The following is a 27,156-nucleotide window of genomic DNA, read 5'->3' on the forward strand; positions in this document are numbered from 1 at the left end:
ATTCATTGGTGTTAGGATGAAATCAACCTTTGAAGCTGACTATGAATCAGTTTTTTTTTTATTATCTTGCTATCTGTCAAAATCTTGATATTGGTCTAATTGACACACTTTTGACCAAGACGTTCTTTTCTTTTTTATATTTTTGGTCTCATTTGAATCGCTACTCTTACACAGTTTCATCCGTTATTACTTTTTTATCACATTTATCAGTTTTATTTTATCATTGCTTCTTATGATGATTAATCATCATCATCTAAAAATAATCTTTAGTTTTTGTATATAAATACATCCAGTAGTTTATATATTTTTCCCTCTTTGTCAGTATAATCATGTTGGCCACTCTTAAGAAATCAATCATCTTAAGTTTTATATTTATTATTTTACTATCAAGTTATATTCAACTTATTATTATTTTGTTTGATCATCATCAAGTGTGATCAGATAATCAGCTACAGCCTCAGGGGAACGACAACAGAAGATTTTAACGTGCAAGATGATCTTGAATTCATCATCAACTACCGCAAGGAAAAAAATCGGCAAGATGAATTGGAAGCATTGTTTAGCGCTGGCCCAAGAAAAAAAAAAAAGCTTAACAAAGATTTTCGACTGTCGAAGGCATTCGTTCCTTTTTTTTTTTACCGTGCAAACCAAAAAATGAATTTTCTAATATAGTTTATTCCAATCTGTCTGTCTAGTATACTACCACCAAAAAAAAAAGTTTTTTCTTGTATAATATATTCTTTTTATCTCACTATAGTTATGTTATCCATTCCTCTATATATCATCCATTACTCTTATTCCCTAATTTTCGCGTTTGTGTGTTCGTATTAAAAACAAAAAAAAACTTTTCTGGCAATAAAACGTGATACCTTGTTATCTTTATTTCATGTGCTCCTAAGTTTGCCTTATGGTAACAGGCTTGTATGAAAAAAAAAAAAAAAAAAAAAAAAGAAAACCAAAAATCAAATTCGAGTGAACTCTCTCCCAAATGGAAGATTTTTTTTCCTTTGCATCCGATGAACGCAACGGATACAACGGATACAACATGATGTACTTTAAGGAACCAACTAAAATATAACACCAAGTCAAAAAAAATATTTTTTTTTTTACGACTTCACTTTGACGTAGATATGTTTAAGTGGCAATTCAACAGTAATTTTTCCTCACTCCCAATTTGGTTTTAGCTCAATTTACTACAGGGAACGAAAATTTTTTTTCAATATCCGATTTTCACTTTTTTGTCATTTTTTTTTTTTAAACTTTTTTCCTTACCAAAACTTTTTTTTTTTATCTCTTTTTCTTTCTCTCTCTCTTTCGTTTTGCGACTTTCCACTCCTTTATATACTTGACCTCTTTTTTTTTTTTTTAAAAAAAAAATAATAATAATATAATGGCTTGGGCCAATCGGATCAATACTGCAGTAGCACATTCTAGAATTGGTCGACATTTCCAATTGGAAGGTTCAGGTGCTCGACGAGAACGAAAGGGAACTCGTTTCTTGACAGAACTTCGTGCAGGTGTCACGATTTTCTTTGCTATGGTAAAAAAAAAGAATCTCGGTTAGAATATATCAATTGAACTCATTATATAATTTTAGGCTTATATTATTTCAGTGAATGCATCGATCATTAGTAGTAGTGGTGGTACTTGTGTTTGTCCAAAAACAGCTGAAGATCCAGTTTGTGATAATGATACTGCTTATGCTGCTTGTGTATTTGATTTGAAACTTCAAATGATTATGTCTACTACTATTATTGCTATGATTTCAAGTGTTTTGATTGGTGTATTTGCAAATCTTCCTATTGGTATGGCTCCTGGGTAAAGTTATCATCAAAAAAAAAAAATAATATATTCAGAAGAAAAATGTATAGTTTTGATTTACACTTTTTTTTTAATAGTATGGGTTTAAATGCTTATTTTACTTATACTGTTGTTGGTTATCATGGATCTGGCAAAATCTCTTATGAAACTGGTAAAATATATATATAAAGAAAAATCCTGACATAATTCAACTCACTTTCTTTTATTATTCATTATTATTATTTGAAAAAAAAAAAAAAGCTCTTGCTGCTGTATTTATTGAAGGTTTTATCTTTTTGGTATTATCTATTTTTGGTGTTCGACAATGGTTTGCACGAATCATTCCTATGAGTATCAAGGTAGCTATGGGATGCGGTATTGGTCTTTATCTGTGTTTCATTGGTTTACAATCCTCTGCAGGTATTGGTCTTGTTTCTCTGGATAAATCAACTCTAGTTACTCTTGGTGGATGTCCTGCCGCTGCAAAAGATCCAGATGGTGTGTGTCAGTGGGGCCATATGGAATCACCGACCTTATACATGGGTTTATTAGGATTGGTAATCATCTCTATCTTATTAATGTATCGTGTTCGTGGTGCTATTCTGATGGGGATCCTCTTTATTGCTATTACTTCTTGGCCTCGTGTAAGCCAGGTGACCTATTTCCCTTATACTCCTGAAGGTGATGCTATGTTTGATTATTTCAAAAAGGTCGTAACAGTACATCATTTAAATGGTGTTTTAGGCAAGTTTGACTTTAATCTTACTGGAAAAGATTTCTGGATTGCTTTGATTACTTTCTTGGTAAGTTTTGACAAATCATAGAATGAAATCATTTCTCTTACTCCTTTTTTTTTTTATTATTATTATTATATAATAGTATGTGGATATTCTTGATACAACAGGAACAATGTATTCTATGGCTCGTTACGGTGGTTTTACCGATAAGACGGGTGATTTTGAACATTCTACTCGTGCGTTCATGGCTGATGCTTTGAGTATCAGTATTGGATCTTGTTTTGGAAGTTCTTCTTGTACAGCTTTTGTTGAATCTGGTGCTGGTATTGCTGAAGGCGGTCGTACAGGTATTACAGCCATTACGGTTGCATTTGGATTCTTTATATCTATCTTCTTCTCTCCTATCTTCGCCAGTTTCCCTCCTTGGTCTACAGGTCCGGCCTTGATCATTGTAGGTTCCATGATGACTTCAAGTATTCGCAACATCAATTGGGATTATCCTGGTGATGCCATTCCAGCTTTCATCACTTTGGCTGTCATGCCTTTCACTTATTCTATTGCTTATGGTGTGATTGGTGGTATCATCTCCTATATTATTATTAATGGTGTGGTCTTATTGATCGATGTACTTAGTCGTGGTCGTATCCAACCTGATTATAGTGCTATGGAAAATTGGTGGGTAGGTACCTTCTCTCGATCATTTGTTCCTCATTGGATCCGTTATATTGGTGGTAAGGTCAGTGGTAATCCCATTCCATGGCATGAGGATGAATATGAATTTGAAGACGACGAACAGCCTGAAATGGAAATGGCTCATGAAGAACACAGTATTCCAGAAGATGCTACTACCCGTGATACCTTCCCTCACCCTGATTTTGAAGCCTATGACAAACAAGAACTTCATTATTAGACATAATTTCTTTTAATATCTTTGGTTATTATTATTATTATTATTATTATTATTTGTTGTTGTTTTACCCTTCATCAATAAATTACTTCTTTTGTATAATAAGATTAGAATGAACAATAATGGTTGATATGTGATTGGTTGTATGATGGATGGGTAGATAGAGATATTATTCTGAGATTTTTTAAAGCCTTGCCAAAAAAAAAAAAAAAAGACCTTGATGCATGACCTTGATGCGTGCAATACAAAAAAAAAAAGACGGTCGTAAAGCGCATTTCTATGGTAACAAAGAAAAAACAACAATAAACATGGATGAAACATAGAGTATGATTTTATTAAAGAAAAACGAAGAAAAAAATTGTATACAATGTATAAGTAATGAATAAGTCTATTGCTAGCCACAAATAATAATACGAGTAACAATAATAAAAGAGAGAGACAGAAGATCAATCAAACCAGTAGATCATCTAAAAAGAGAGCTTTTCACCACCATTGACTTGCCTTTTTATTTTCCAATCAAATCTTCTCCAACGAGTTGATCCTGCTGTTGCATTCGACTATTTTGTTGTAACCCATTCAATGACAATGATAACCCTACAACTATAAAATCTATTGGTATCATATGTTGCCACGTCAATTGCCAAGGCTGTTTTTTCTTTTAAAAAAATATGGAGTCAACCTAATAGTGATTTTTCCTTCTTTGTGTAAATGTGTAGTGATATCTAGGCGTAGATGTTGTTTTGTTCGTATTGCCGCATTCTGAAAGGCTGTTGAAAGCACTTTTGTTATCTATGTTGGTATTTAACATTCATGTTGATAGCATGTGTTTTAATGATGGGTGTTTTGCCGTTTTGAGAGCTTAAGATGTTGTTGTCGTAAGCAATGAAGAGAAAAAAAAAAAGAAAAAGGAGAAAGAAAAAGAGAGAGAGAGAAAAAAAATAATGTTGACACTAAAGAAAGGACAAGGCGGAGTCTTATTTTTGTATTCATGCATGTACAGTTGGTTCAAGTTTATTTCTAAAAAAGGAGAAAGGTGTGTTACATGATAGAAACAAACAGGGTTACAAGAAGAGACCAAATAGTACAAAAGATGGTATTAGATATAAATGGTGATGGAGAAGTGTTGGGAAGTAGAGCATAGCCAATACCCAAAGAAGACGCAGAAAGGAGAGGATTATTGTTGGATGCAGAGTTGAAGAAAAACAAACGACCAATACAAGTGATGGAGGATGAAATGATATGATCGATATAAGGACTTGTCACTGAACCCCACGCATTATCATCATCATTACTATTATAATTATTATTATTATTATTATTATTATTTATACTCCCATCGAGATCATATATATCTGGTGTGGTCAATTGCTCTATGGATTGATGTGTTGCTTGTGAAATCCATGGGAGCAAAGGGATGAGATTGACAAAACTTTCAATGGTGGTGGCATTTGGACGGACTTTGGTTGGACATGTTGGATGACTGGGATCAGGATCATATACGCCAAAGATTCTTGCTAGTGTACCAATGATATAGGGTTGAAGTACACCATACACTCTATCTCTATTTGGACTGGATATTGACAATGATGGCGATGATAGTGATGATTGTGATGATGATGACGATGTTGATGATAATGTTGATGATAATGTTGATGATAATGTTGATGATGATGATGATGCTGTGAGAATGGGAAATTGCACTACCAATGGACTACCAGAGTCTCCATGACAGGCGATACGATGATCCTCATCAAAAGTAACAACGGCATTGACCATATTATCGCCTCGTGGTTGATAATTACTTACTTCAAGTGTCATACGTTGTAATGTGGCTGCTTCTGGTTCATTGGTTGCACTATATCCATAACCAATCAATGCCCCTATTTGCCACACAGACAAAAAAAAAAAAAAAAAAAAGGAGATGAGTTTCATGATTCTTTTTTTTATATATATATATATACATTCCCCAGTTGATGATGACAACAACTTGTCAGTGATTACCTTCCAAATAGGGTAGAGAATCATTATTTTGTGGAGACCATATGGCGGCTCTTGCCACGAATTTAGAGGGAATGAGAGGTGATTGTAAAGTCAAAATGGCAATATCATATTGTTGTTGAAGTGGGTCAGCAAGATAAGCAGGATGGATTGTCCAATCAATGACATGAAGCGTTTGTTGTTGTTGTCGTTGGACATGACCATAACCGACAAAGTAAGGGTTTTTCAAGTTGCTGTTGATAAAACTAGAAGGAGGAGGACTACCTAGTACACAATGAGCAGCTGTTAAGACTTTGGGTGGATCCAGACTAAGGATGGTGCCTCCACAGACATGAGGATTCCCTAACATTACATAAAATGGATATAAACTACTATCGGTCACCGTGGTTCCACGTTGGATACATTGAATGCCTTGTATGGTAAGGAAAAGAGAGACAACAAGGCGCCAAGTGGTAGGAATGTGACATTTTCGAACCATTCCCCTCCTTCTCTTGAATAAGTCTGGATCAAACACACAGACACAAATTAAAAAAAAAAAAAAGAAGATGAAAAAAAAGAAAAAAAAAAGAAAGGAAAAAAAAAGATTAAAGTCTTAATAAAATCTCTTCTTGTTTCGTCATCCCTTGGTAACATTTTACATATTTCACATAATTAAATAAGAACATTTTGTTGTATACCCCTGAGACGATTTATGGACACGACCACTGTCTTTTTTTTAAATAATAGGATCCAACTTTATTGATTTTAATCCCAAAACATTTCACATATAACCGCTAATATACCAAAACACTAACTAAATACTAATCCAAACTAAAAAGTTTTGAGCATGTGCTTGTTGAGGAGGAGGAGGATTATTGTATGATTGATTACCAGGAGGAACGGCATATCCGGATAGTGGGGTTGCTTGATTCTACAAAGGTTGAGGTGTAGAAGACATGATAAGGTGTTGATTGAAGATGATCTTGCAGAGGATAAGCAGTATATGTACCTGGTTGAATGGGTGAAGATGTACTGTAATGTGCAGAGGGTATCCTTGATGGTTGTTGTTGTTTGTCACATTGTATGAAGGTTGTGCAGAATAGTTGGAATAATCTTGTGCTTGTGAATTGACATCCTGAGATTGTTGCTGTTGAGGTGAAGACATTTGAGGTAAAGTGTTTTCAGGAGAACGCCCACGTTCATCATTTATATGTCGATGTTGTAGGAAACAATTCCATATATCTTTTGAAAGTATCAAGAACTACCAATATATACTTGTATTCATCAACAGCTGGAAGAGGTTCCCAATAATCTAGCGACACTCGTTGGAAATAAAAGTGATGTCCCCAGATCAAACATGCACATTCTTGCTAACGTTGATTTCAGTCCTATATTATTTCCTGTTGGTTTGTGTATGCCAGGATACTAAAGACATAAAAAGTTAGTTAAAAAAAAGATCATCAGTTCGTTTCATTCACTTACTTCATCTCCTCGCTCTGAAAGGGTTCCAACCTCTTTTTTGAGTAGTGTTGTTATACCGTCTGCTTGCAAGTTGTGATCCATGTCATTGTTCTCCATTGTCTTGGTATATTGATAACAGGTAGGAATCCCAAAGTGCGATGACGATATTTTAAAAGGAATTTTTAACGAAGGAAAGAAGGGAGAAACAAAGATGATGTTCTGACTTGTTTCTTGTACTTTTCGATATGTTTGCTATTATAAGTAAATTGACTAAAAGTGAGTTAGAGAGTTACACATTTACAATAATATATAGTGAATTACCTAAATTCAATTAAATCGGCCAAGACTTGTTTTCATGGTTTGAATTACTCAATGTTGTCTGGTCTGAGGACATCATCAGAGCAAGAATCACTACGTCTTTGTAACTAATCGATTCCAGATAATCCTAATAAACGTAGTATACATTTGTATATCTATAAGAAAATATCCTTTTTTATTATCTTTTTTTTTTTTTTTTTGTCAAAACTTACTTGATTCCGTTGCCACCATTGTGAAGAATAAGCGTTGTCATATACGTCGTTAGACCACGTTTTGCGTCACATAGAACCAAATTTCCATCTTTCTACATAGACTTGGAATTAAACATTACTTCAGTGAGATCTTTGATATTGCAGTATGTGAATAGGATAGTCATCGTAAAGTTTTCATGAATCTTTCTATCGCTCCATTGGCCGAAGGATAGTAGGCTGGCGTAAAAAGTTGTCTTGATCCAATCATAGCTACGAGTTGCTTGCCAAATAGTGCATTGAAAAGTACAGCGTTGTCTGATAGGGTTTGTTCAGGAATACCATGTCGAATAATGAATTTATCATAAAAGGTTGTAGCGTGATTGTTGAGTTATTTATCAATAAAAGTGATATATCAGGATGATCCAAGTGAAACATGAAGAGTTTTCGTTTCTGGTTGGTTGATAGGTTGGCGTTGTCATATACATAGGAAGATTACCAGGTGTCCATACGCAAATGGCTGATATCACGGTTAGAAGGCCTGCAAATGTTGTTGTGTGCGTCAGGAGGGCGTTGTCGGCACGTCCCAGTAAACGGTTTTCTCTAAAGGTATACGCGTATTCATATAGGTGAAGAGTTCTATGCTTCTTGTTTTGCTTTCTACATAAAGTTGGAACTATATCAAATAATGTAATAAAAAATAAGTGACGCTTTCAAGATTTACAAAAGAATACGTACCTATGAGCAACTTCGAATGATTGGGTTAAGGCCATGAATGGATCTATGTTAAGGATTTTTTTGTAACTTGGACGATGTTTGAGACCACATATCCTAACGAGAGGCAGAAACTGAATACAACGAATATTCAACTAGGTAAAAATCATAGAATATAAACTAGAAGAGAGACGGTAAAGACCAAAACGAAAAAAAAAAGAAAAAAAAAGAAAAAAAAAGAATAAAGAAAATACTTTTTTTCCCTCCCCCCTTAAAACGCTGAGTGTCAAAGGTGATTGACGCAAAAAAAAAGATTCTGATTGGCTCGGAAAGATGTTTCATACCATTGACGCATAATAGCACTCTCACTGTAAAGTAACTACGACGGCTTCATCTAGATTTAGATGGATGATGATAAAATAGGAATCGTACGATAAACCATCAATAGGACTTTATTGAAAAGAGATACTACCATACATGTTAAGTATATATGTTGCTCCACAATAAAAGATATATGATATAAAATGATCGTTTTATACTTTTTAAAAGGAAAGGGTAAGTCAATTCTAAGGTATGGTGATGACAAAAAAAAAAAAAAAAAGAGAGAGAGATAGAGACCTTAGTCATTGTAAATGTAAGTATAACAAACAGTCTCCATACGAGGCATATAGAGATAAGCCATGATGACAATAACACAGGAGTATAGAAAATAAAGTAGACGCTTTCTGAAAAAAGTGTAACAAAAGACCGTAAATCTAGATGAAGAAGGTGATGGACTTACAGATGATATCCGAGTCGAGGTGGAAGCTAGTATGGGTGGTAAAGCAACTTCTTGTTCTTGATGACGATGATGATCAGTTATGTTGAAAGAAATATCACCATAACGTCGATTGATCATACATTTGGATTTCGTTTGTTGGATGTGTCTTTCCATTTTGGATTTTGTTGCAATCACACTGATGCAAAAGGGACACATAAACCCATTAGCATATCGATCTATGATGATGGTTTGCCGTCGACCTGTAATTGCCAACGTATTCAATAAAAAAGAAAAATAAAAAATAAAAAAAAGTAAGCATATTAGGTATGAGTATCAATTAACATCACTTTTTTTTTTTTTTTTTTTTTTTTTTTTTTTTTTTTTTTTTTACGCAACTTGGAAGCTTACCTGCAATATCGTGGTAATAACACGTAATAGTTTCACTATGTAATTCTTTCTTGTGTTGGTCCAATGTTACGGCAGACCGAAAGCGACGATTACATTTATCACAGATAACCATTGATATATCAAGTATATCTACGTATGTGTAATAAGGGGAAAGAAATATGAATCAAATGAAAATGATGAGTATTTTTTATATATTCTTATTCGAGATGATGAATTTATTGTCCAAGATGCATAGAATCAATAATCTAAGTACGCCTGGATTCATTGTCCATTTGATTGCGTGATGATTACAAAACAATGAATAATACTGAAGCTAAAATACTAATTTAAAACTAATTAGATGAACTATCTACATGCCATCCTTTATCCATAATATACAATCATCATCATCATCATCATCATCGTGTTAAAGTATCTGATGTATCATGCCCTTTCGCCAAACTTCACTATGGATACTCCAGTAAGACAACATTGATTGTTCTCTCTCCTTTCCTTGTCTCTATTTTATTAAATCTTGATTCTAGAAAAAAAAATGGATTTTTTTATTTTTATTATAACCAAACAGAAAAGCGTAATAACAACGACAAAGATCATCCGCTACGAGACATCATCCTCCTCCTATTCATTATCCTTTTTTTTTTTTTTTTTTTTTTTAAAAAAAAAAAAAAACAATGAACTTTGTTCATTCACATCAGAAAAGAAGGAGGTTGATTGTTATGATTGAATCAAGGCTCATATATCTTTTTTTTTTTCTTTTTCTCTTTCTCTTTTTATCTTTCAATACTTTTTTTTTTTCGCCAATCATGTTTAAATATTACTCGATCTACTTTGTATTTCTTTTTTTGGCTATTCATAGTTGTCACTGTTTAGACATGTCGACCATCAATACCCTCTTTGATTATTTCTCTAGTATAAATTCATCCAAGAGTTCAATCCATGGCTACCTATTCAATAATTATAATGTATCGATGGTGGATTTTATATACCAAGACAATCATACACGTGATCAACCTTCAATCCACAATCGTTCTCTCGCTTCCCTCTTTTTATTCTCCTTCTCTAATTTTCATCATCAAGAATGGCTCTTTCCTTCCCTGAGGACCGATGATATTCCTTATGGCTTCAAAACACCTTATTTCATAGTTGGATATTATCCTGCGCAATATTCGACGCAGTCGGATCACACAACAAATGGGATATCGAATGATGATGATCATCATTATAGTAATAATCAATCTTTAGAACAGGATGGAAATAAACTGAAGCAGTGGAAGTACTTCATGTTGAATGGTGACAAGCGTATCCTAAAGATGCTGAAAGATTCTTACGAAAAAATGGTTATACTTGGCTGCAAACTCAATCTAGCGACAAAATATCATTTACATCAAGCTGGAAAGTCCATGAGAAACTTCATCCTATCCAATTTGAAGTTACTGCCCATTATCATCCTTGTTGGTACCGGTTTTCTATTTGAGTTTGTAAAAGGTATCCACTTGGCTTGGTCTATTCTTTTGGAACTATGGATATGGATGATATCCAGAACGACAATAACAATAATAAAAATAGTAAGACGCTTTTATTAAAGAAGAGTAAAAATAACAAAGAGAATATGCAAATATAAAAAAAAAGTCCGTAGTAGCCCCTGATGAAAAAAAGTAAGATTACCTGCCAGTTTTTTCAAACATGTTTTATGCAAAAAAAAAAAAAGAATCGATAGAGTGCTTATAGATAGTATAATATTATATCATATTAACCTCTTTTCAACCAAAGGAAGAAATCAAATTTTACTTTATCATTTTTTTCTTTTTAGAGAAGATATGAATGAAGACTTATGTTTTTTTAAACCTACTTTACGTTACTCATCTTCAATAAATTAACAGGAACTCGTTTAAATTTAAAAATATAATTTATTGACGATGATGATAGATTCTGATGATATGGGTACTAAAGAGGTTCTAGTATCACGGCCAACGAGTGAAAAAATATTTATCCCTGATCCCCTCCCATAAGCTTGTAATGGCGATGATGATGATGATGATGATGATGATGATAATGGTGGTAAAAATGATGGTCTATTCATATTGATGGGATGGGTGTATAATTCTGAAGTGGACATATGAGCCATCTTACAGTAAGAGTCTTTATCACTGGAAATGCCACAATCATGAGAGCCAGAAGATCGCCATAAAAAAGAAGCTAAATAGTCAAACGGAAGGATGGTAAAAAAAAAAAAAAATACCATTTTTTATTTTTAATATTTTTAAATAAAATACACGCAGTAAAAAGTTGACTTACGTCTGGAAATAGAAGGGGCATTGATCATTGTATCAGCAGTAGGACGCCGCAATAGAGAGGCTAGATAATCAAATTGAAAAGGATGATGAGGGACATGTTAACACTTTTTAAAGGAAGAAAAAAAAAAGAAAAGAAAGTGATTGACTTACGTCTGTTAGAAGCATTGATATATGCTAGACAAAATAAAAAAAAAAAAAGAGGGTTGATAAGAAAAAAAAATAATCTTTAAAGAAAAAGATCACTTACATGAAGGAATGATCAAGGCATCAGGATCAGTTATCTTGGTCAAGTTTTCCCATACTGTTGTCATCAAAAAGCAACTAAAGGATCTCACACACCAAGCAAGGAAAAGTACCAAAATACAACAAACTGCCAGTAGTGAGATGGTCATTTTCCCAAAGATCCATACCATCTTTTGTCCCAGATGACCAAGGAAGAGAGCATATCGAACAATGGCAATGAAACCTCCTACAAAAACGATGCACCCAATGGCCACAATAGAAGATGCCATGAGCAGAGCAATGAGTGCTACAACAGCACCAATGATGACGATCATCACTGTATCCACAGTCCAAATTATAATGGTTATAAACTCTTGTGGGCTTATTCCAAAGTACATGAGTAGCTGCTGTGAGAACAATAGAAAGGAAACAACATTGACAACAATTTCACCATAAGATGCGCGGGCTTGTCGTAGCCAGTGAATGATAAAAGGGGTATCCATCTATAGAGGTATAATATATAACAGGTGCTTTAAAAAATGAGAAAATAATATACATATTTTTTTTTTTTATATTTTCACTACGATGAACAATCAATCCTCTTTTCAATATAATAAACTATCTTAGCACGAAATACCCTAACTCAAACTTTACTTTTAAATATGTATATATATATATATATATATATGAACAATGAATTGATCATCAATAACATCCAATAAATCCAACAGACAAATCCATATTTTTTTTATTGTTTATTTATTCAAACAATGAAATCATAAATAGCCTTTCTTTTTTTTTTCAGGTCTTTATTAAACAAAAAATAATAATCAATTTCCATACAAATCGAATATGTTCCATGTCTATTCATACAAAAAAAAAAAAAAACTATTCTATTTTTCAACTAAACTATGAGCCATCAGTATCCTGTGATGTTGATGATGCTACATCCAACTTTTCTTCGTCATCAGTGTCTTCCACTTTGCAGACCAGCTTGTGTATGGATTCCACCTTTTCACCACATCGAAGACAGGGCCATTCATCACCAAAAACAACCATTTTGCTTTGAATACAATAATAACAATAGACATGACCACAACTTGTCTTGTAAGGATTATGTACTGAGTAGTCTTGTACTTGACCAATTGGAGCAGAGGTACCATCATTTGAAGTATCACTGGAAGAACTATTATCATGACAGATAGCACATTGGTTGTCTGGTAACTTATCATAGCCTTTGGAAGACACCAAATAAGATTTTGGGAGAAGCATCCTTGTCAATTTCAATTTCAGTTTTTCTATATTGATCAATGGTACCAAAAACAACAAGAATTCCTAGAAGAAATCAAAAAAAAAAAAGTAGTATTCATCAGATATCATAGGTAATCAATTACTATATAATCATCACTTACTGTGAATGCATGCCACACCATTTGACGATTGAGGAATTCAAAACTGACTTGACGATTCAAAGATTTTTTGGCATAGACCAATCTCATGGCTAAGAGTCGATCGATCAATGTTCGATACCTAATAATAATAAAATAAAAAAAAAAAATAGGGAAGATAATGAGTTTTCACTTTTGTTTGAATGATACACTTACTTTCCATTATATAAAAAGATCAAAAAGTTTAATAGAGAAAATGCTTTCCAATATTTTTCTCCATTTTGTAATATCCTATAGATTTTGTTACGAGTATCCGACTGAAGAGAAAGAGAATGAATAAGGATATAATGACTATTTTTTTTTTATTTATATTACTACCTCATCCAATTCACCCCAACCATTTTCAGTAATAAGCCGATTTGCTCTAGTCCATGCATATTGTCCACCCACTGTCAATATACCATAAATAATCTTTTGTTTTTTTGTTAAAGGAGCGTCTTTTGCAATAGATTCCACTTGTTCAAATATATATATAAATAAAAGGTTAAGTTCATTTGTTGTATTTTTTTTTATTATTATTTTGTATTGAGTATTCATATACACTTACATATACCACCATGTTGCCATTCGTTTCTATATTTCAAGTTTTGTAATTGAGCACCATAAGTAGCAGAAGAGTCATAAATGGAGAATTTGAATAAAACAAGATTAAGTATACCCAGTATTTCTGGTTCAAAAGTTTCCTTAATGGTAGGCTAAATAAAAGAGAGAGATAGAAAGAAATGAGGATATTTACTTTTTTTTTTCTTATTACTTAAAATGTATTTCCTTAAATTACTTTAAACAATGACAAGGCATTCCATAATTGTTCCTTCAAGATATCAAATAGTTCAAGGTCAAGAATATCAGAATCCAATTGACTGACACGCATGACTTTGAGGGAAGAAGTACGTAATGAAGCCATAGACCGACGTATTTTTAATAAGGTAGGTTGTATCTGTTTCCAATTATCGTTCCATTCTGGTGTAGGTATTTGTGATGGAGGTCGTGCCATTATTATAGAAAGAACAAAAAAAAAAAAAAAGTGGGGAAAGAGAAAGACGAAAAATGCGGAGATTGGTTTTGCTCTTTTGTCAACATATTTTATATAATGACCAATCGAAGTTCACATGAAAAAAGGAGAGGAGGGGATCATTTCACTTTGGTCTATAGCACGATTTTATGATTGAACCCGTCCAAGTCTAGATAGTTGAATCAATATCTTGTATCCTCCTTTTCCCCTGTGTCTAAGGCATCAAGCTAAAAACACTACTGGTTTATTTGATAGACATTCATGATCATAGTATCGGAGTATGAATGCCTTTCACTTATGGTGTCCTTCATCCGTTCTTCTGATTCTCTTTCTCTCTTTTCTTCTATTTGTTGTATTGTCCCCTTGTTCCATCAATATGTACATTACCAACTGGGATGATTTCCAAAAAGCAGCTGAAGATATTTATGCTTCCTCACCAGATACCGTAAATACAAAAAAAAAAAAGAATATACATTTATGATTGATTCTTTAATTATTGTTTTCTTTATTTTTATTTTTACAATCTAGACACGTTACGTTCATACCTTTCACGGTGCTGCTGGCGAACTTGTCCTGAAGGTGACCAATGACCAAACGGTAAATATACAAACAATCTATATGATAAATAATTATGATTCGAAAACGATAATTCATATTTTTTATTTTATATATCTTCCTTATGGTAGGTTGTCAAGTACAAAACTAATCAAGCAACCGATCTCAAAAAATTCATCAAACTCAACCTCTCTCTCATGGAGCAAATGCAAAACAAACCAGTGAATGTATAACTTTTGATCTCTCCAACTAGAATAACTTACATAACATTATACTTGTACAGATTTTTATATGATTTACCCTGTAGTTATTTTTTTTTTTTTTACTCTTCTCACCTCATATTTCTCGGTTAATAAACATGATTACATTATTCGATTATGTCTTTTTTTTTTCTTATGTCATTTATTCATTATGATATGCTGTACACAACAGAATAATATTCTTTCAATAATCATATCTCTAATCAGAGTAATATCAAGTACCTGTTGTTCGCTAGTGGTCCCAACCCATATGCAATTATTAATCCTAGCGTATTCTTCCAAATGTACTATCATCCATTATAGAATCACGATCAACTATTTATCATTCCCATCATAAAATGAATATCATCATCATCAAAATATCAACTCATAAAGTGAACCATCAATTAGCAGCTATCACTTTCCCCCATCACACCAATTATCATAACAATCATACAAATTTTTGTTGATGCACTATATACTTTTATTTATGTAATTCACAATAATAATAAGAAAAGAAGATATGAAGAAATGGAAAGCAATAAAATATGATTGACTAACTAAATCTATTGTTGGTAAGACCAGACGTTCTTCAAGTAACCATCTTGAGTGGCGAGACGGTTGATAGAGTCATCAGCTTCGGCTTCCTTGCGAACGAAACCACAGAGAGCATAGGTGGAGAAAGAGTTGGTGGCACGACCTTCAGCATCGACATCAGCAACGTTCAATTGGATAGAAGCGTGATCGTGGGCAACAATCAAACGATTGGTGGCAGAACTATTTATTTTTCAAGATAACTGAATGTCAATAAACTATATTCGTATATTTAATATTTTATATATTTACCACTTGCGAGGAATGTAGATATCAACGAGTCTGCCTTCAGAGTTTTCCATTGTAGTAGTGATGTAAGAGGTAAAAGAACAAAAAGAGAAAGAGGAGGAAACTTAAAACAATTTTTTTTTTTTAATAGCTGATCCTTTTTTCCACTACAAATGAGAGGAAAAAAATATTTTTTTTTCTTTCTTCAAGACCAAGCCACAGGGACGTTAAAAGCCCGCGTTCAAGCTATTGCTGATAACCATTTGACAGCTACCATTCACATCAGAATCTTTTTAGATACACATCTCTAAAAAAGGAAGTCTATTTGTTATTATTATTATTATTTTTTTGATGAATAAATCTTTTGTATCTATTGTTTATGTGTATTTTTAATATAAATTAGCATCTTCACTCTATTCACCTTTTTGGCAGCCAATCATGCCAATGACGTGGAGTGCGTTTTGGGCAACACAGCAGGCGGAGAATCAATTGCTACATAGAATACAAAAAAATCCACATCTGAGAATTCATGGCTAGGTCAAAGAAATCAAAAACGTGCACTTTTCTTTTCTTCATCTCGACCAAAATACCAAGATAAACAATGCGTCATTTACTTCCTTTGGTGATAACTGTTTTAGCCTCGGCTTCAGCAGCTATAGCTCAAGTATCTTCAAGTGTCATGTTACGTACCCATTCTATCTCTATGCCTTATATTGGTAAAACCATTGAAAAAAAAAACTCCATCGGCTAAAAGCGATGATATGATGAACCTTTCTTTTTTTTAATATATATAAAAGAATGATATTCTAAACGCGTTTTATTTTTATTTATATAGATGATGAACTTCAAAATCGTTGGTTCGACTTTGGTGGCGATACTATCATTAACACTAACCGTCATATTCGTTTAACAAACAATCGTCAATCGCAAGTTGGTCACTTATGGTCTAGACTGGTAAGAAAGATGAAAATCAATAAAGAATGGATATCATGTTAATTTCAGTAGTTGAAACAACACTACTATTGGATATATCTATATACTTATTCACGATTTTTACTTATTTTATTCTTTTCTCTGCTGACATAGCCTATTACTGCTCCTGATTTCGAAGTGGAATTTGAATTCAACGTGGATGGTCCTGCTGGTCATTTGTATGGTGATGGTTTTGCAAGTAAGTTTAAAAGGATTGGATTAAAACTCATTGCCTTTCTATGGCTGATGCATCTTATTCAAGTAATGATATATTAATCAATTTTTTTTTTGTATGCATCAGTGTGGTTGACAAAGGAAAGAGCCACTGAAGGAACTGTATTTGGTTCAAAGAATCAATTTGATGGTCTTGGTGTATTCTTCGATACCTATGATAATGAACGTGCTCATGTAAGTGATATGATTTAGTTGATGATGTTGTATATATTTATAGAAAACTAATTCTTTCTCGAATTCTTTTTTTTTTTTTTTTTTTGACTGAATAGCGTCATACATTCCCTTATATTAGTGCCATGCTTGGTGATGGTGCCACTACTTATGACAATGACAAGGATGGTCGAACAACGGAATTGGCTGGTTGTGAAGCGGATTTCCGGGCAAAAACATTCCCTACACGTGCCCGTTTGTCTTATTACAAGAACAATTACCTTAAATTGGATGTGATGTGGCGTGATGAAGATACTTGGGATGAATGTTTCAAGGTAAGATACACATAGAAAAAAAAAGCGGGGGCATTTGCTTGACGAGAAAGATTTGTTGTATATGAATAATAACAATTGGTCCTTTTTACGTTCTGATTTTTTCAGGTAGATGATGTCAAGTTGCCAAATCAAATCTATCTTGGATTCTCTGCTCATACTGGTGAATTGACTGGTAAAAAAAAAAAATGAAAGAAAGAAATTAAGAGGACAATAATCCTTTATAGAACATCAATAGAGTGCTAGTACTAATACATGTATCATAGATAATCACGACATTATTTCAGTATCAACAAGAACATTGGTACCAGAACCAAAGCAAACTAAACCGGTAAAGAATATTAATAATAATAAAAAAAAAAAAAAAAGAGGAAGAGATATATGACATGGTTTATTTTTGATATAAAAAAAAAGAAGAAATACTAAATAATACATATGTATCTATATGATAGACCAAGGCACCAGCAAAACCAAAAAAGACATCCGGTGGATTCTTCACCTTCTTGTTGAAGATTCTTCTTGCAGCTGGACTTGTGGGTGTGTTGTTTGTGGGGTATCGCGCGTACGAAAAGAACAATCAAATGAAGCGTTTCTAATTGAAATATAAATAAAACTATCCATTTTGACTATTCTATTTGACTATGAATTATGTTTATTGAATGCGTTGTTGTGTATGATGCTGTATGTTGTTGAATAATGTGTATTGTTTGTACTGCAATAGTGTCGTTCTTTACATGAATGAAACATGTATACAATACCCATACCAATAATAATAATAATGATAACAAAAAAAAAATTGGTATAGGGGTGATGTAGTTTTGGTGTGAATATAGTATAAAGAGTCAAGATGTGAAACAAGATAGACAATAGGCTTGCTCCATAGCGGCCGAGTAACTTGAAGAAGTCATCAGTAAAAGTAGGCATAATAATAAGAAGAAAAAAAAAAGAAATAAATGTATAGTCAATATAGGTAGATAAAATAAAGTAAAAGTAAAACTTACTCAATAACACTACAAGCAGTACAAAACATAGAGTTACAACGTTGACAAGGTTGAATACAATGTTGGCAGATGGCTTGTTCACAAAAGGTACAGGTACAACAAGACGGTAAAGCTGTTGGACATCGAAAACACGGTGATGATAATTGTTGTGGTATTGGTGATTGTACTTCAAATAGACTAGGTGATGGTAAAGATGTTGTTTGTTTCTGTCCTGCGCGCATCATGAGTGCAAACGTGTGTTGTCCTAATAATAATAATAATAATAAATTAGTTTCGTTTGCTTTGGATAATAATAGCCTACCTTGTTTTTCTTTTTGAATAGGATCATGTTTATGTCGTTGCCTTAGTACATTTGCGACGTCTGATTCATCAGAAGATCGAAGTCGTTTGGTCATTTGGAATAATGCAAGAATAAGGACAAAAAAAAAAAAAAAAAAAAAAAAAAGAACGCGAGGGAAAAACAGGGCGTAGTAGCAACTGAAAAGTTTGGAAACCTCAGCCAATGAAATGTGAGGATCGAAAAATGGCATGCATTCCTTCACTGAAGTTTTTGTATCTTTGTATGATCCATCTTTTCTATGAACATCACTTGCATGGTCATCATCAACTTCTCCATACTTTAAGATCCCCTTTGGCTATGCTCAATTGAAGTGTCAAAGTTTGGATCATTTTGGTTGGGCTGATAATTTCCGCTGCCGCCCCAACCTTTAGATGTTCTGTATGATTTATCCTAAGATCGATGATAAAATTTTCTAGTGATTTTCATCCATTGCAGAGCATCTTGTATTTCACTTTATTTATTGAATATGTAGAATGAGGGCGATTGTTTATTTTATTTTAAAGGAATAAATAAAATATATATCATTAAAAAGAAGAGGGGAACATCTTATACTAATACTAACTAAAAAAAAAAAAAAGTCGAATACCAAACAAACGCTTGAATTTTATATACAATCCACGTTGGAGAACCTTTGTAATTTGGCTGTTGATTCATTCATATCCTTTTGCACCTTCTTTCGCATATAAAAGATTGGACAATCATTGTTGGAGCAAATGACATCTTGATGAAGAGATTCTTGACACCGTTGACATTGAGTCCAAAGTCGAGAGAACTTAACTTCAAGTTCACTGACAGAATCAACCTAAATAGAGAAAAAAAAATACATATATGGGGTTAAGGTCACAAATGATTATAGTCATCCCACCTTTACGATCTTTCTTTTTTTTTTTTGACTTACCTGCTTCTTATATAACTCGGCTAATCGTGGACGACAATGGACACAAACAGGTGATGAATCTATCATACAGATATATATATATATATATATATAAAAGAAAGCATGAATCATCATGTAGATTATTATTTTTATTATTATTTTTGATACTTACCACCTTTGGGTAGAGGAGATTTACATCCTAAACAAGTAGCTGTTTTCACCGCAAACTTCATCAAACCACCAATAGTAGGAGTAGCAATATTTACCGAACGTGTATGAGCACCACTTACTATGAATAAAAAAAGAAATGAATATTCCTATCAATAGAATGATTTTGACAACTTACATAAAGATTCCGCTGCTTTTTCACCCATGACAGGTTCCATAATACGTAATAAAGGCTTTGATAATTGGTTTTCAAGGTAATACCGGGTATCAATAGGAATATTATTGTCCAAAACATAGATAGGATCTTCGGACCGTTCATAAGCAGGAGCGTTGTTTCGAGCCCTAATAATCACGTAAGCAACACGATCACCAAGAGCAGGCGCAGACCCAGCATCCCGTTTCCTCATTCTTTCTGCCAATTCCACATGTGCTTGTTTCGCTGCATAATCTGATTTGCTAAGCGCTTTGGTAATCACCAGTTGAGATAAATCCACCTTATTTTGAAGCAAATCAGAGATAGTTTGTTTGACATATCTATTACCACAACATACCAATACAGGAAGAAAAATTAATAAGAGAAAAAATAATGATAATTTTCTTCTTTTTGGAAATGCTACTTACGTCTGCGCACCGTCCACATCACGTTCAATCAACAGTTTATTCAAACAATTTTGAATCACATTGGATACCAATCGGCAATTGTCACGGCGTACAGTCTATAAGCAATAAATGGATAGAATGTCAATATAAAAATGATAAAGACTTTCAGTTCTTCATATTTGTTTGATACTTACTTCAATACCCTTTGCATCTAGCTTGTCATATTTATCAGGTCTTGTCCAATAGAGACCAGCATATCGTTTCTTGCTAATCAACAAGTATGGGAAATACACCTTTTCAAAGTCAAGATTGATTGGCTTGATAAATTGATCAGTAACTATCTTGGCACCTTCTTGACCTAAAAAGTAAAAAGTAAAATGAGAAATAAAAAATTTAGTAAACGAACACTTGTATTCATTCTTTTTTGTCAAAAGCCCTATTTTTTTTTTTTTTTTTTTGCCTACCTAACTTCATCGCTTCTTCAAGATCTTGTTCACCAAATTTGATCATAACAGAATCAGTATCACCATAAATAACCTTAGCATCATGTTTGTATCCGTTCGCCACCGTAAAATGTGATTCTACCGTCTATTATTATTATTATTATTCAATCAAATAATCAGTTCGTCATCTATTGTTTTTTTTTTTTTTATAAATAGATCGTTACCTCTTTTGTTTTAAAAATCATTTGACGACCATAAGCAGTGACACTAGAGGAGATTTGAAGACATGGAAGTTTACCAACTGTTGCACCGGTAAAACCATATACTGAGTTTGCACTAATCTTGAGAGCAAGTTGACGACCATCTAATACAGCTCTTTTGAAGGGATCCGTTTCCTTTTTCAAATCATTCTTGGCCCGTTTTCTTGCTGAAAGTAAATCTGTAAGAATCTGAGGAAGTAAACCTTTTCTACGGTTTGCCGTGACAAACATATCTAATAAGGTAATAAAAAAACAGTGAGCATATTAATACTCATATAATATGTAGGATAGAGGTTTACCGTTGTTAGGAGTAACTACATAGTCAATGTTTTCCTTCAGATCCAGCTGTTGGACAGTTTGTGGCGTGAGTAATGTGGTGTAACAAAGATTATGTGCTTGCATAATAGATGGATACAAAGACGTGAAATCAAGAGTGGCAATAGGGACATCATAATAACCTTTGACAGGATCAATCACAGTAGCACCTTCATATTGTTCTTCCGCAACTAGAAAAAAAAAAAAAACATAAAATCGTATATTAATATTCATCGACTTTTTTATTCTTCTTTTATCTTACTTTCTGATTTAATCACTGGAATCACCAAATCTTCTTCTAAAGCACGACGGAAAAGTTGAGAAATCACCTTGATTTGTTGACCACGCACAAGAATATAGTTGAATGGGACTCCTGTTACTCTTGCCATTTCAGTATAATTGAACAACATCATCAATTTTTCCAAAAGTCGTAATGGTAAAAAAGCATCCTGTATTAAAGAAATAAAGTAATGTTATTTCAAGAGAGTTTCTTTTCATGCATCTCAAATATCTTGTCTTTTTTTCTTCATCTTTTCTTACCTTCAAACAGTAAACAGCCAATCGACGACGAGTTTCTGAGTTTCCGTTTTGTAATTCTGTAATGATTGAGTGATGTACATCTTCCTTTTGTTCCCCTATAACGATCCACAAAGATGTTAACCAAAGTTTTTTTTTTCTATGTTTGATTACCTAAAAAGTGGGCACTGACAGAGTTCAAAGTATATGATCGTAATTTGTAATCCCTTTGTATGGCCTGATACATATCTAATTGTAATCGGCCTTCCAAGTTGATAGCCTTGTTTTCCCGGGTACCAAATGCCTTTGAAGAGAATTTTGTATCCTTTGCTTCAGTTTTTATTCCTATAGATAATGTTTCAATATAAGTGATCTTGTCCATTGTTTAAACTTTTTTGCGTACCTTTGATGCGACCCAAGTAGGGAAATTTCGCCACGCCAAGATGATTTGCTCGATCCAACAAAAAAGGAAAATCAAAGTTACTTGTATTGTAACCGATGACAACATCTGGATCGACCTATTAAAAAAAAATAGCATAGATAGTCAGTCACCTGCTCTTACTCTTTACAAGACATATATTTTCCTTGCTTACCTCAATAAAAAAGTCAGCCCATTTTTGTAACAACTCCCTTTCATCATAGAATGATTGAACATCAGTGCCCACAATGTGATCACAATCATTCAGAGTAAACACATTTCGGACAAATGGATTTTTTTCACCTATGCCAATGAAAAAAAAAAAAAAGGTAAATATATGATCACCAAATATATATATATACTTTAGTCAATCATTTTCTATCTTTTGATTTACCTTGAACCTTAACAACGGAGGCAATCTGAATTACAGGATCTTGATCAGGCTCTGGAAAGATACCTTTTCGACCAGCACATTCAATATCAAAGCTAAGAATTCGTAGAGGAGCCATAGATGACCATTCACCTTCAGGAGGATGACTGATGAATTTATCATAACTATAAAATAATAATAACAATAATAATATATCAATGAATAAGATATCGTGATTTTGTTTTTTTTGGTATACCTTGTGTTGACTTCAATTTGTGCATGAGATGAATGGGTTTCAGCAAGAGTATAGGATCCGGGAGGTAGTTCTATCCAATTACAACCACTAACCTTACAATCAATCATGAATCGTAAGAGATAGGCCAAATTACTTTCATAAGTTGTATCAGATTGACATTTGCGATCCAGACCAGGAACAACGACACCAGTTTCTACCTTGTTTTTCACTTTGGAGATATTTCTTGGATCAAATACTGTTACTTTGACAAATGGAGATTTCGTATCACCTCTATATCCATATAGACTTTGTTTCATAGTAATTTCAAGGTGACTGATAATATTGGCTTCTCCAGCAGCACTCTATATTATTATTTAATAATGGAAGATCAGTTTCAAGGTGTATTTGCATATATCTTAACTTACAGAAAGAGCTTGTTGTAATGCTGGTAAGTGGGACTTCTTCAAACCAATAGGAGCAGGAAAGTAAAAATAAGGAAGGAAACCTTGGGCATTACAGACAACACTGTTACCATTCTATCAAGAAAGAAAGAAAAAAAAATCAATAAAAGATAAATTGTATAGATCTATTAACATACTTCAGTAATACCAAAAAAGCGAACAATAGGTCGTCTTGTTTTAATATCCATAAAATCATCCATTTCGATCTGTTGGAATACTAAAGAACAAAAAAGGATCAATTATATAAAAGTCTAAAAAGAAAGGGAGATAACTTACATAATTTGTCAGTTTTAGGATCGATCGTTGGTGCAGGATTTCGTGCCCAAGTAGCTAAATATATAATAAATAAACAAAAAAGAAAGCATCATGAGTAAATTATAACATTGATTGGTATTTTTAAAGTTTACATATAGCATCGATATCCATAGATTCTTCCAAGATCCTTAGTTCTTCTTCGAACCCAGTAGGTTGACTACTATCCTTGTCAGAGTTCGTTTTTCGTTTCTTCACCGCAGCACCAGGTTGGAAAGGAGAAGAAGAAATAGTAAGTTCTTCTTCTTCTTCTTCTTCTCTTGATCGACTAGGAGAAGGCATATATATATAATAATGTAATAAAGGAAAAGAGTAAAGGAAAAGAAAAATATTTTCGAAAAATAAAAAATAAAAAAAAATTCATTTGACGACACGCGCGTTCACTTTAAAAATCAAACGCGTAGCTCCGTTACATATATTTTCGCATCATTTGTTGTAATGAATAATGAAAGCTTTTTATTTCATGAATAAAATCACTAGATAATTAAAACTATACTACAGTTGACCCTTGATATCAATCTTTTTATACTTTTTCATGCTTTCCGTCAGTCCAGCTGTTGCCAATTTAGTATCCAAGAATCCTGAAGTCAATTGTGCCGCTGGAATAAGAGCTTCTTCCTTGATAAACTTTTCCATTTGTGAAGAATTTTCAAATGCCAATTCCTTCATGATAAATGATAATGCCAGATTGGGACGATATCTATCCGAAAAAAATATATATTGTTAGTCTACTAGAAACATCATTTTATTAATAATCATCACTTACGCTTTACAAAGGATTATCATTGCTTGAACACGTTCCCGTACTATGAATTGATCCATTAAATATCCTCCCATATTAGGTGCCGTAACGTATAGTTTGAAAAGTCGATGATAATTTGAAGTCGCCAGTGCAGATCGAACATCTAAAGCATGTTTTATTGCCGCGCATTGTTTTTGTTTTTCAGTAATACTTGCCATAACAGAGTTAATATCTAATCATTATAATAACAAAAAAAAAAAAAACATTGTCAATTAGTGCTATACTGTACAATTTTTTTTTTCTTTATAACGTACCTGCCCAATTCTGTGTATGTAAAAAATATAAAAGTCGATAAGCAGTGAATTCTTCTACATGACCTGGTATTCCTTGTGCATAAAGATATTTTAATTGAGTTTGATTTTGATTGAATTCACCAAGATCGGCCTAATTTAAGAGCAAGGTTAAAAATATAAGTTGTAATATAATTAATATTATTTACCTTTTCCAACGCAATACGAGCATGTATTTCATAAACTTGAACAGTAAATTCATTCTTGATATGTTGAACCTAAAAACAAAAGAAATGATTACTAAGTAATGATCAATATAATATTAATCTCACTTACAGTCAAATCTTGACGTAATGATTTAAATTGATCGCAAATATAAGTATAATTTCGTTCTTGTGTCCATTTTGATTTCAATAATTCCAACGTTTTCTTCAATACAGGTAAAGGTCTAACAGTAGATGGATCAGGAGCTGATGTTAGTCGTAAGTAATTCTTTTCTAAGTTTGTTGCAGTTCCAATAACAATATGTCGATCCCAATCCATTTCATCCTAAATGATAATAATAATAAAAAAAAAAGGATAGTTAATTATAAATATATACCTACATTATACAACTTACAATAGCCGCTGGTGGTGGTAACTGTACTGATGGAGAAGATCTTTGCTTTGCTAAATTATTGCTTTCCTGGAATCGTCGTAATCTATTTTTCCTTTTTTGTTCCTCTTCAGTTGTTTCCACAATTGATAATGTTGTTTTTTTCCTATTGTTAATACTACTTGCTTTTTTCTTTGATTTCCTATTTGCTGGTGCTTCACATGAACTATATCCAATATAAAATTTCGATTCAGTGTTCAGTTTTTATTTTTATCGTCTCCCTTTCTTACCTTGGTAAATCCATTTCTGACCAATCCGTTGTCAAAAGTGTGCCTTCGTTGTGTTTTTCCATAATCAATTTTCGCAGTTCATTTTGTACCACATCTAGTAATTCAGGTGAACTATACCGGAAGACATCTTCAACATAGGCCCTACATTCAATTAATTTTTTTTTTTTTTTGAATTAATATAATCATCATTGAGTTTTATATCTTTTTTTTTCCAGCTTACTTTAAAGAAGGAGGCCAAGATTCCATTGACAAAGGTTCAGATTGGCTCGGTTTCGTTGTTGTTGTTGTCGTTGTTGTTGTTGGTTTTGCTTTTGCAGTTGTTGTTATTGTTGTTGTTGGGGTACTATTTGCAGAAGATGGAACAGCAACTTGTGATGGTTTTGTTGTTCCATTTTTCAATATCGTCATTTTTACTTTACCTAAAAATAAAGTTATAATTATAGTGTATGCAACCTCTTTTTTTTATTTTTTTTATTTTGTTTCGTTTTGTTTTACTTGCCTGGTGTCACGCCATCAAGGTCTGTTGTTGACATTGATCCGGTCAATGTTGTCACATCAGAAGATGTGTAAGCTGGTTGAGTTGCTCCTACATTTTTACTAATCATAATAATAATAATAATAAAAAAAAAAGGTAGGATGTGAGAAGATGTACATATATATATTTTTTTCATTAATATATTTTTCTTTTTGATATGTATATTACGCAGTTGTACTTGTAGTAGATTTTGTAACAGATTGAGTATATGTTGTAGTAGGTTGCTGTGCTTGTTGATATTGATAGTAATTGTGAGCTGGTTGCTGCGAAACTGTTGTTGCTGTTGGTTGAGAATAATGATGACCATATGAATAGTTTTGAGTATAATAATTGTTAGCATTTTGAACCGGTTGTCCGTAAGCACTATTGTAATCATACTGGTATCCTTGTTGAGTTGCTGCAGCAGCTTGTTGTTCTGCTGTATAACCTGTTTGTTGTTGATAATAATGATTATAATATGCTTGTTGATCTGTACCTTGATGATATTGTTGGTAATAAGCAGCGTAAGCAGGATCATTGGCGTAAGCTTCATGGTATTGTTGCCAAGCTGCTTGATCCCTACAATACACAATAGTTAAAGAATATAAAAATCAAAATAGTTTATTATCATCTTACCAAGCCTGTTTTTCTTCGGTATTGTTCTGTTGGCTAGCCAGTTTGAATAATGTTCAAATCAAGTGAAGTAACAAAGAGAATCTATAAAGAAAAAAAAAATAAATAAAAAAAGCTACAGAAAGAGAAAGACAAAAGACTCAGAATGTACCGAGAAATCCCCCATTTTTTTATCAACAGTGGAAAAAAAAATCAGGTTTTGAAGCACCGACTTTTTTTTTTTTCA

The 27,156-nt window shown here is 33.0% G+C and overlaps 15 protein-coding genes across 15 annotated transcripts; 4 read left to right on the top strand and 11 right to left on the bottom strand.

Annotated features, from left to right (window-relative positions):
• Positions 1-408: 408 nt before the first annotated feature.
• BX664DRAFT_310303 (uncharacterized protein) lies at positions 409-1,245 on the bottom strand (the record flags this gene model as incomplete). Its single annotated transcript, XM_051542547.1, has 3 exons — positions 409-625; positions 957-1,067; positions 1,235-1,245. The coding sequence occupies 3 exons, from the start codon at positions 1,243-1,245 to the stop codon at positions 409-411; spliced, it is 339 nt and encodes a 112-aa protein (XP_051404892.1).
• Positions 1,246-1,322: 77 nt separating this feature from the next.
• Positions 1,323-3,508, top strand: BX664DRAFT_289369 (permease family-domain-containing protein). Its single transcript, XM_051541834.1, has 5 exons — positions 1,323-1,540; positions 1,598-1,818; positions 1,899-1,972; positions 2,062-2,603; positions 2,680-3,508. The coding sequence occupies exons 1-5, from the start codon at positions 1,391-1,393 to the stop codon at positions 3,445-3,447; spliced, it is 1,755 nt and encodes a 584-aa protein (XP_051404893.1). The 5' UTR covers positions 1,323-1,390; the 3' UTR covers positions 3,448-3,508.
• Positions 3,509-4,482: 974 nt separating this feature from the next.
• On the bottom strand, positions 4,483-5,791 carry BX664DRAFT_253608 (trypsin-like cysteine/serine peptidase domain-containing protein; the record flags this gene model as incomplete). Its single annotated transcript, XM_051540317.1, has 3 exons — positions 4,483-4,954; positions 5,066-5,324; positions 5,446-5,791. 3 exons carry the CDS (start codon positions 5,789-5,791, stop codon positions 4,483-4,485), a joined length of 1,077 nt encoding a protein of 358 aa, XP_051404894.1.
• Positions 5,792-6,235: 444 nt separating this feature from the next.
• BX664DRAFT_310306 (uncharacterized protein) lies at positions 6,236-9,382 on the bottom strand (the record flags this gene model as incomplete). Its single annotated transcript, XM_051542548.1, has 10 exons — positions 6,236-6,352; positions 6,431-6,682; positions 6,904-7,118; positions 7,252-7,307; positions 7,413-7,504; positions 7,532-7,671; positions 7,888-8,048; positions 8,127-8,257; positions 8,884-9,122; positions 9,271-9,382. 10 exons carry the CDS (start codon positions 9,380-9,382, stop codon positions 6,236-6,238), a joined length of 1,515 nt encoding a protein of 504 aa, XP_051404895.1.
• A 313-nt stretch (positions 9,383-9,695) lies between these two features.
• On the top strand, positions 9,696-11,095 carry BX664DRAFT_310307 (uncharacterized protein; the record flags this gene model as incomplete). Its single annotated transcript, XM_051542549.1, has 3 exons — positions 9,696-9,730; positions 10,127-10,835; positions 11,081-11,095. The coding sequence occupies 3 exons, from the start codon at positions 9,696-9,698 to the stop codon at positions 11,093-11,095; spliced, it is 759 nt and encodes a 252-aa protein (XP_051404896.1).
• Positions 11,096-11,164: 69 nt separating this feature from the next.
• Positions 11,165-12,289, bottom strand: BX664DRAFT_310308 (uncharacterized protein; the record flags this gene model as incomplete). The annotated part of the gene is made up of 4 exons (XM_051542550.1): positions 11,165-11,466; positions 11,566-11,625; positions 11,715-11,738; positions 11,812-12,289. The coding sequence occupies 4 exons, from the start codon at positions 12,287-12,289 to the stop codon at positions 11,165-11,167; spliced, it is 864 nt and encodes a 287-aa protein (XP_051404897.1).
• A 282-nt stretch (positions 12,290-12,571) lies between these two features.
• Positions 12,572-13,145, bottom strand: BX664DRAFT_18741 (uncharacterized protein). Its single transcript, XM_051540048.1, has one exon. It carries the CDS (start codon positions 13,056-13,058, stop codon positions 12,696-12,698), a length of 363 nt encoding a protein of 120 aa, XP_051404898.1. The 5' UTR covers positions 13,059-13,145; the 3' UTR covers positions 12,572-12,695.
• Positions 13,146-13,162: 17 nt separating this feature from the next.
• BX664DRAFT_255981 (Pex12 amino terminal region-domain-containing protein) lies at positions 13,163-14,228 on the bottom strand (the record flags this gene model as incomplete). Its single annotated transcript, XM_051540444.1, has 5 exons — positions 13,163-13,316; positions 13,391-13,491; positions 13,553-13,689; positions 13,782-13,929; positions 14,013-14,228. 5 exons carry the CDS (start codon positions 14,226-14,228, stop codon positions 13,163-13,165), a joined length of 756 nt encoding a protein of 251 aa, XP_051404899.1.
• Positions 14,229-14,591: 363 nt separating this feature from the next.
• BX664DRAFT_354760 (signal recognition particle, SRP9/SRP14 subunit) lies at positions 14,592-15,178 on the top strand. The gene is made up of 3 exons (XM_051547761.1): positions 14,592-14,691; positions 14,775-14,843; positions 14,933-15,178. Exons 1-3 carry the CDS (start codon positions 14,623-14,625, stop codon positions 15,032-15,034), a joined length of 240 nt encoding a protein of 79 aa, XP_051404900.1. The 5' UTR covers positions 14,592-14,622; the 3' UTR covers positions 15,035-15,178.
• Positions 15,179-15,500: 322 nt separating this feature from the next.
• Positions 15,501-16,156, bottom strand: BX664DRAFT_18750 (30S ribosomal protein S21e). The gene is made up of 2 exons (XM_051540049.1): positions 15,887-16,156; positions 15,501-15,817 (listed from the first exon to the last, which is right to left on the bottom strand). The coding sequence occupies exons 1-2, from the start codon at positions 15,934-15,936 to the stop codon at positions 15,607-15,609; spliced, it is 261 nt and encodes an 86-aa protein (XP_051404901.1). The 5' UTR covers positions 15,937-16,156; the 3' UTR covers positions 15,501-15,606.
• Positions 16,157-16,565: 409 nt separating this feature from the next.
• On the top strand, positions 16,566-18,146 carry BX664DRAFT_363338 (legume-like lectin family-domain-containing protein; the record flags this gene model as incomplete). The annotated part of the gene is made up of 8 exons (XM_051548372.1): positions 16,566-16,578; positions 16,698-16,816; positions 16,949-17,033; positions 17,136-17,242; positions 17,338-17,553; positions 17,659-17,725; positions 17,817-17,881; positions 18,003-18,146. The coding sequence occupies 8 exons, from the start codon at positions 16,566-16,568 to the stop codon at positions 18,144-18,146; spliced, it is 816 nt and encodes a 271-aa protein (XP_051404902.1).
• On the bottom strand, positions 17,904-18,956 carry BX664DRAFT_381897 (uncharacterized protein). The gene is made up of 3 exons (XM_051549005.1): positions 18,853-18,956; positions 18,552-18,795; positions 17,904-18,444 (listed from the first exon to the last, which is right to left on the bottom strand). Exons 1-3 carry the CDS (start codon positions 18,944-18,946, stop codon positions 18,393-18,395), a joined length of 390 nt encoding a protein of 129 aa, XP_051404903.1. The 5' UTR covers positions 18,947-18,956; the 3' UTR covers positions 17,904-18,392.
• A 365-nt stretch (positions 18,957-19,321) lies between these two features.
• On the bottom strand, positions 19,322-24,236 carry BX664DRAFT_18799 (DNA polymerase family B-domain-containing protein). The gene is made up of 20 exons (XM_051540052.1): positions 23,962-24,236; positions 23,831-23,884; positions 23,692-23,771; positions 23,519-23,629; positions 23,115-23,455; positions 22,883-23,043; positions 22,664-22,791; positions 22,474-22,588; positions 22,245-22,415; positions 22,095-22,189; positions 21,817-22,003; positions 21,539-21,745; positions 21,204-21,472; positions 21,001-21,124; positions 20,731-20,894; positions 20,558-20,652; positions 20,115-20,470; positions 19,941-20,057; positions 19,790-19,848; positions 19,322-19,693 (listed from the first exon to the last, which is right to left on the bottom strand). Exons 1-20 carry the CDS (start codon positions 24,146-24,148, stop codon positions 19,496-19,498), a joined length of 3,219 nt encoding a protein of 1,072 aa, XP_051404904.1. The 5' UTR covers positions 24,149-24,236; the 3' UTR covers positions 19,322-19,495.
• Positions 24,237-24,295: 59 nt separating this feature from the next.
• BX664DRAFT_18855 (SAC3/GANP/Nin1/mts3/eIF-3 p25 family-domain-containing protein) lies at positions 24,296-26,125 on the bottom strand. The gene is made up of 8 exons (XM_051540054.1): positions 26,004-26,125; positions 25,784-25,924; positions 25,518-25,719; positions 25,235-25,447; positions 25,108-25,176; positions 24,923-25,052; positions 24,633-24,840; positions 24,296-24,566 (listed from the first exon to the last, which is right to left on the bottom strand). The coding sequence occupies exons 1-8, from the start codon at positions 26,027-26,029 to the stop codon at positions 24,362-24,364; spliced, it is 1,194 nt and encodes a 397-aa protein (XP_051404905.1). The 5' UTR covers positions 26,030-26,125; the 3' UTR covers positions 24,296-24,361.
• BX664DRAFT_18864 (uncharacterized protein) lies at positions 25,883-27,045 on the bottom strand. The gene is made up of 4 exons (XM_051540056.1): positions 26,934-27,045; positions 26,279-26,865; positions 26,004-26,202; positions 25,883-25,924 (listed from the first exon to the last, which is right to left on the bottom strand). Exons 2-3 carry the CDS (start codon positions 26,848-26,850, stop codon positions 26,199-26,201), a joined length of 576 nt encoding a protein of 191 aa, XP_051404906.1. The 5' UTR covers positions 26,851-26,865; positions 26,934-27,045; the 3' UTR covers positions 25,883-25,924; positions 26,004-26,198.
• Between the last annotated feature and the right edge of the window lie 111 nt (positions 27,046-27,156).

The sequence above is a fragment of the Halteromyces radiatus genome (genome assembly GCF_025201355.1).
Source record: "Halteromyces radiatus strain CBS 162.75 chromosome Unknown BX664scaffold_1, whole genome shotgun sequence".
Lineage (NCBI taxonomy): Eukaryota > Fungi > Mucoromycota > Mucoromycetes > Mucorales > Cunninghamellaceae > Halteromyces > Halteromyces radiatus.

What these genes read in the sequence shown, in the direction of transcription:
- BX664DRAFT_18799 (XM_051540052.1), bottom strand. Translation starts at nt 24,148, where the DNA reads ATGCCTTCTCCTAGTCGATCAAGAGAAGAAGAAGAAGAAGAAGAACTT. An exon ending in CAAATTGAAGTCAACACAAG is followed by an intron (nt 23,044 to 23,114) that starts GTATACCAAAAA and finishes ATTATTTTATAG; the next exon opens with TTATGATAAATTCATCAGTC. An exon ending in TGTCAGTGCCCACTTTTTAG is followed by an intron (nt 22,190 to 22,244) that starts GTAATCAAACAT and finishes GGATCGTTATAG; the next exon opens with GGGAACAAAAGGAAGATGTA.
- BX664DRAFT_18750 (XM_051540049.1), bottom strand. Translation starts at nt 15,936, where the DNA reads ATGGAAAACTCTGAAGGCAGACTCGTTGATATCTACATTCCTCGCAAG. An exon ending in ATCTACATTCCTCGCAAGTG is followed by an intron (nt 15,818 to 15,886) that starts GTAAATATATAA and finishes AAAAATAAATAG; the next exon opens with TTCTGCCACCAATCGTTTGA.
- BX664DRAFT_354760 (XM_051547761.1), top strand. Translation starts at nt 14,623, where the DNA reads ATGTACATTACCAACTGGGATGATTTCCAAAAAGCAGCTGAAGATATT. An exon ending in ATGCTTCCTCACCAGATACC is followed by an intron (nt 14,692 to 14,774) that starts GTAAATACAAAA and finishes TTTACAATCTAG; the next exon opens with ACACGTTACGTTCATACCTT. An exon ending in AGGTGACCAATGACCAAACG is followed by an intron (nt 14,844 to 14,932) that starts GTAAATATACAA and finishes TCCTTATGGTAG; the next exon opens with GTTGTCAAGTACAAAACTAA.
- BX664DRAFT_18741 (XM_051540048.1), bottom strand. Translation starts at nt 13,058, where the DNA reads ATGCTTCTCCCAAAATCTTATTTGGTGTCTTCCAAAGGCTATGATAAG.
- BX664DRAFT_18864 (XM_051540056.1), bottom strand. Translation starts at nt 26,850, where the DNA reads ATGAAGCTTACGCCAATGATCCTGCTTACGCTGCTTATTACCAACAAT.
- BX664DRAFT_381897 (XM_051549005.1), bottom strand. Translation starts at nt 18,946, where the DNA reads ATGACCAAACGACTTCGATCTTCTGATGAATCAGACGTCGCAAATGTA. An exon ending in TATTCAAAAAGAAAAACAAG is followed by an intron (nt 18,796 to 18,852) that starts GTAGGCTATTAT and finishes TATTATTATTAG; the next exon opens with GACAACACACGTTTGCACTC. An exon ending in ACTGCTTGTAGTGTTATTGA is followed by an intron (nt 18,445 to 18,551) that starts GTAAGTTTTACT and finishes GACTTCTTCAAG; the next exon opens with TTACTCGGCCGCTATGGAGC.
- BX664DRAFT_289369 (XM_051541834.1), top strand. Translation starts at nt 1,391, where the DNA reads ATGGCTTGGGCCAATCGGATCAATACTGCAGTAGCACATTCTAGAATT. An exon ending in TCACGATTTTCTTTGCTATG is followed by an intron (nt 1,541 to 1,597) that starts GTAAAAAAAAAG and finishes ATATAATTTTAG; the next exon opens with GCTTATATTATTTCAGTGAA. An exon ending in TTGCTTTGATTACTTTCTTG is followed by an intron (nt 2,604 to 2,679) that starts GTAAGTTTTGAC and finishes ATTATATAATAG; the next exon opens with TATGTGGATATTCTTGATAC.
- BX664DRAFT_18855 (XM_051540054.1), bottom strand. Translation starts at nt 26,029, where the DNA reads ATGGAATCTTGGCCTCCTTCTTTAAA. An exon ending in TCTTGGCCTCCTTCTTTAAA is followed by an intron (nt 25,925 to 26,003) that starts GTAAGCTGGAAA and finishes AATTGAATGTAG; the next exon opens with GGCCTATGTTGAAGATGTCT. An exon ending in CTCGTATTGCGTTGGAAAAG is followed by an intron (nt 25,053 to 25,107) that starts GTAAATAATATT and finishes CTCTTAAATTAG; the next exon opens with GCCGATCTTGGTGAATTCAA.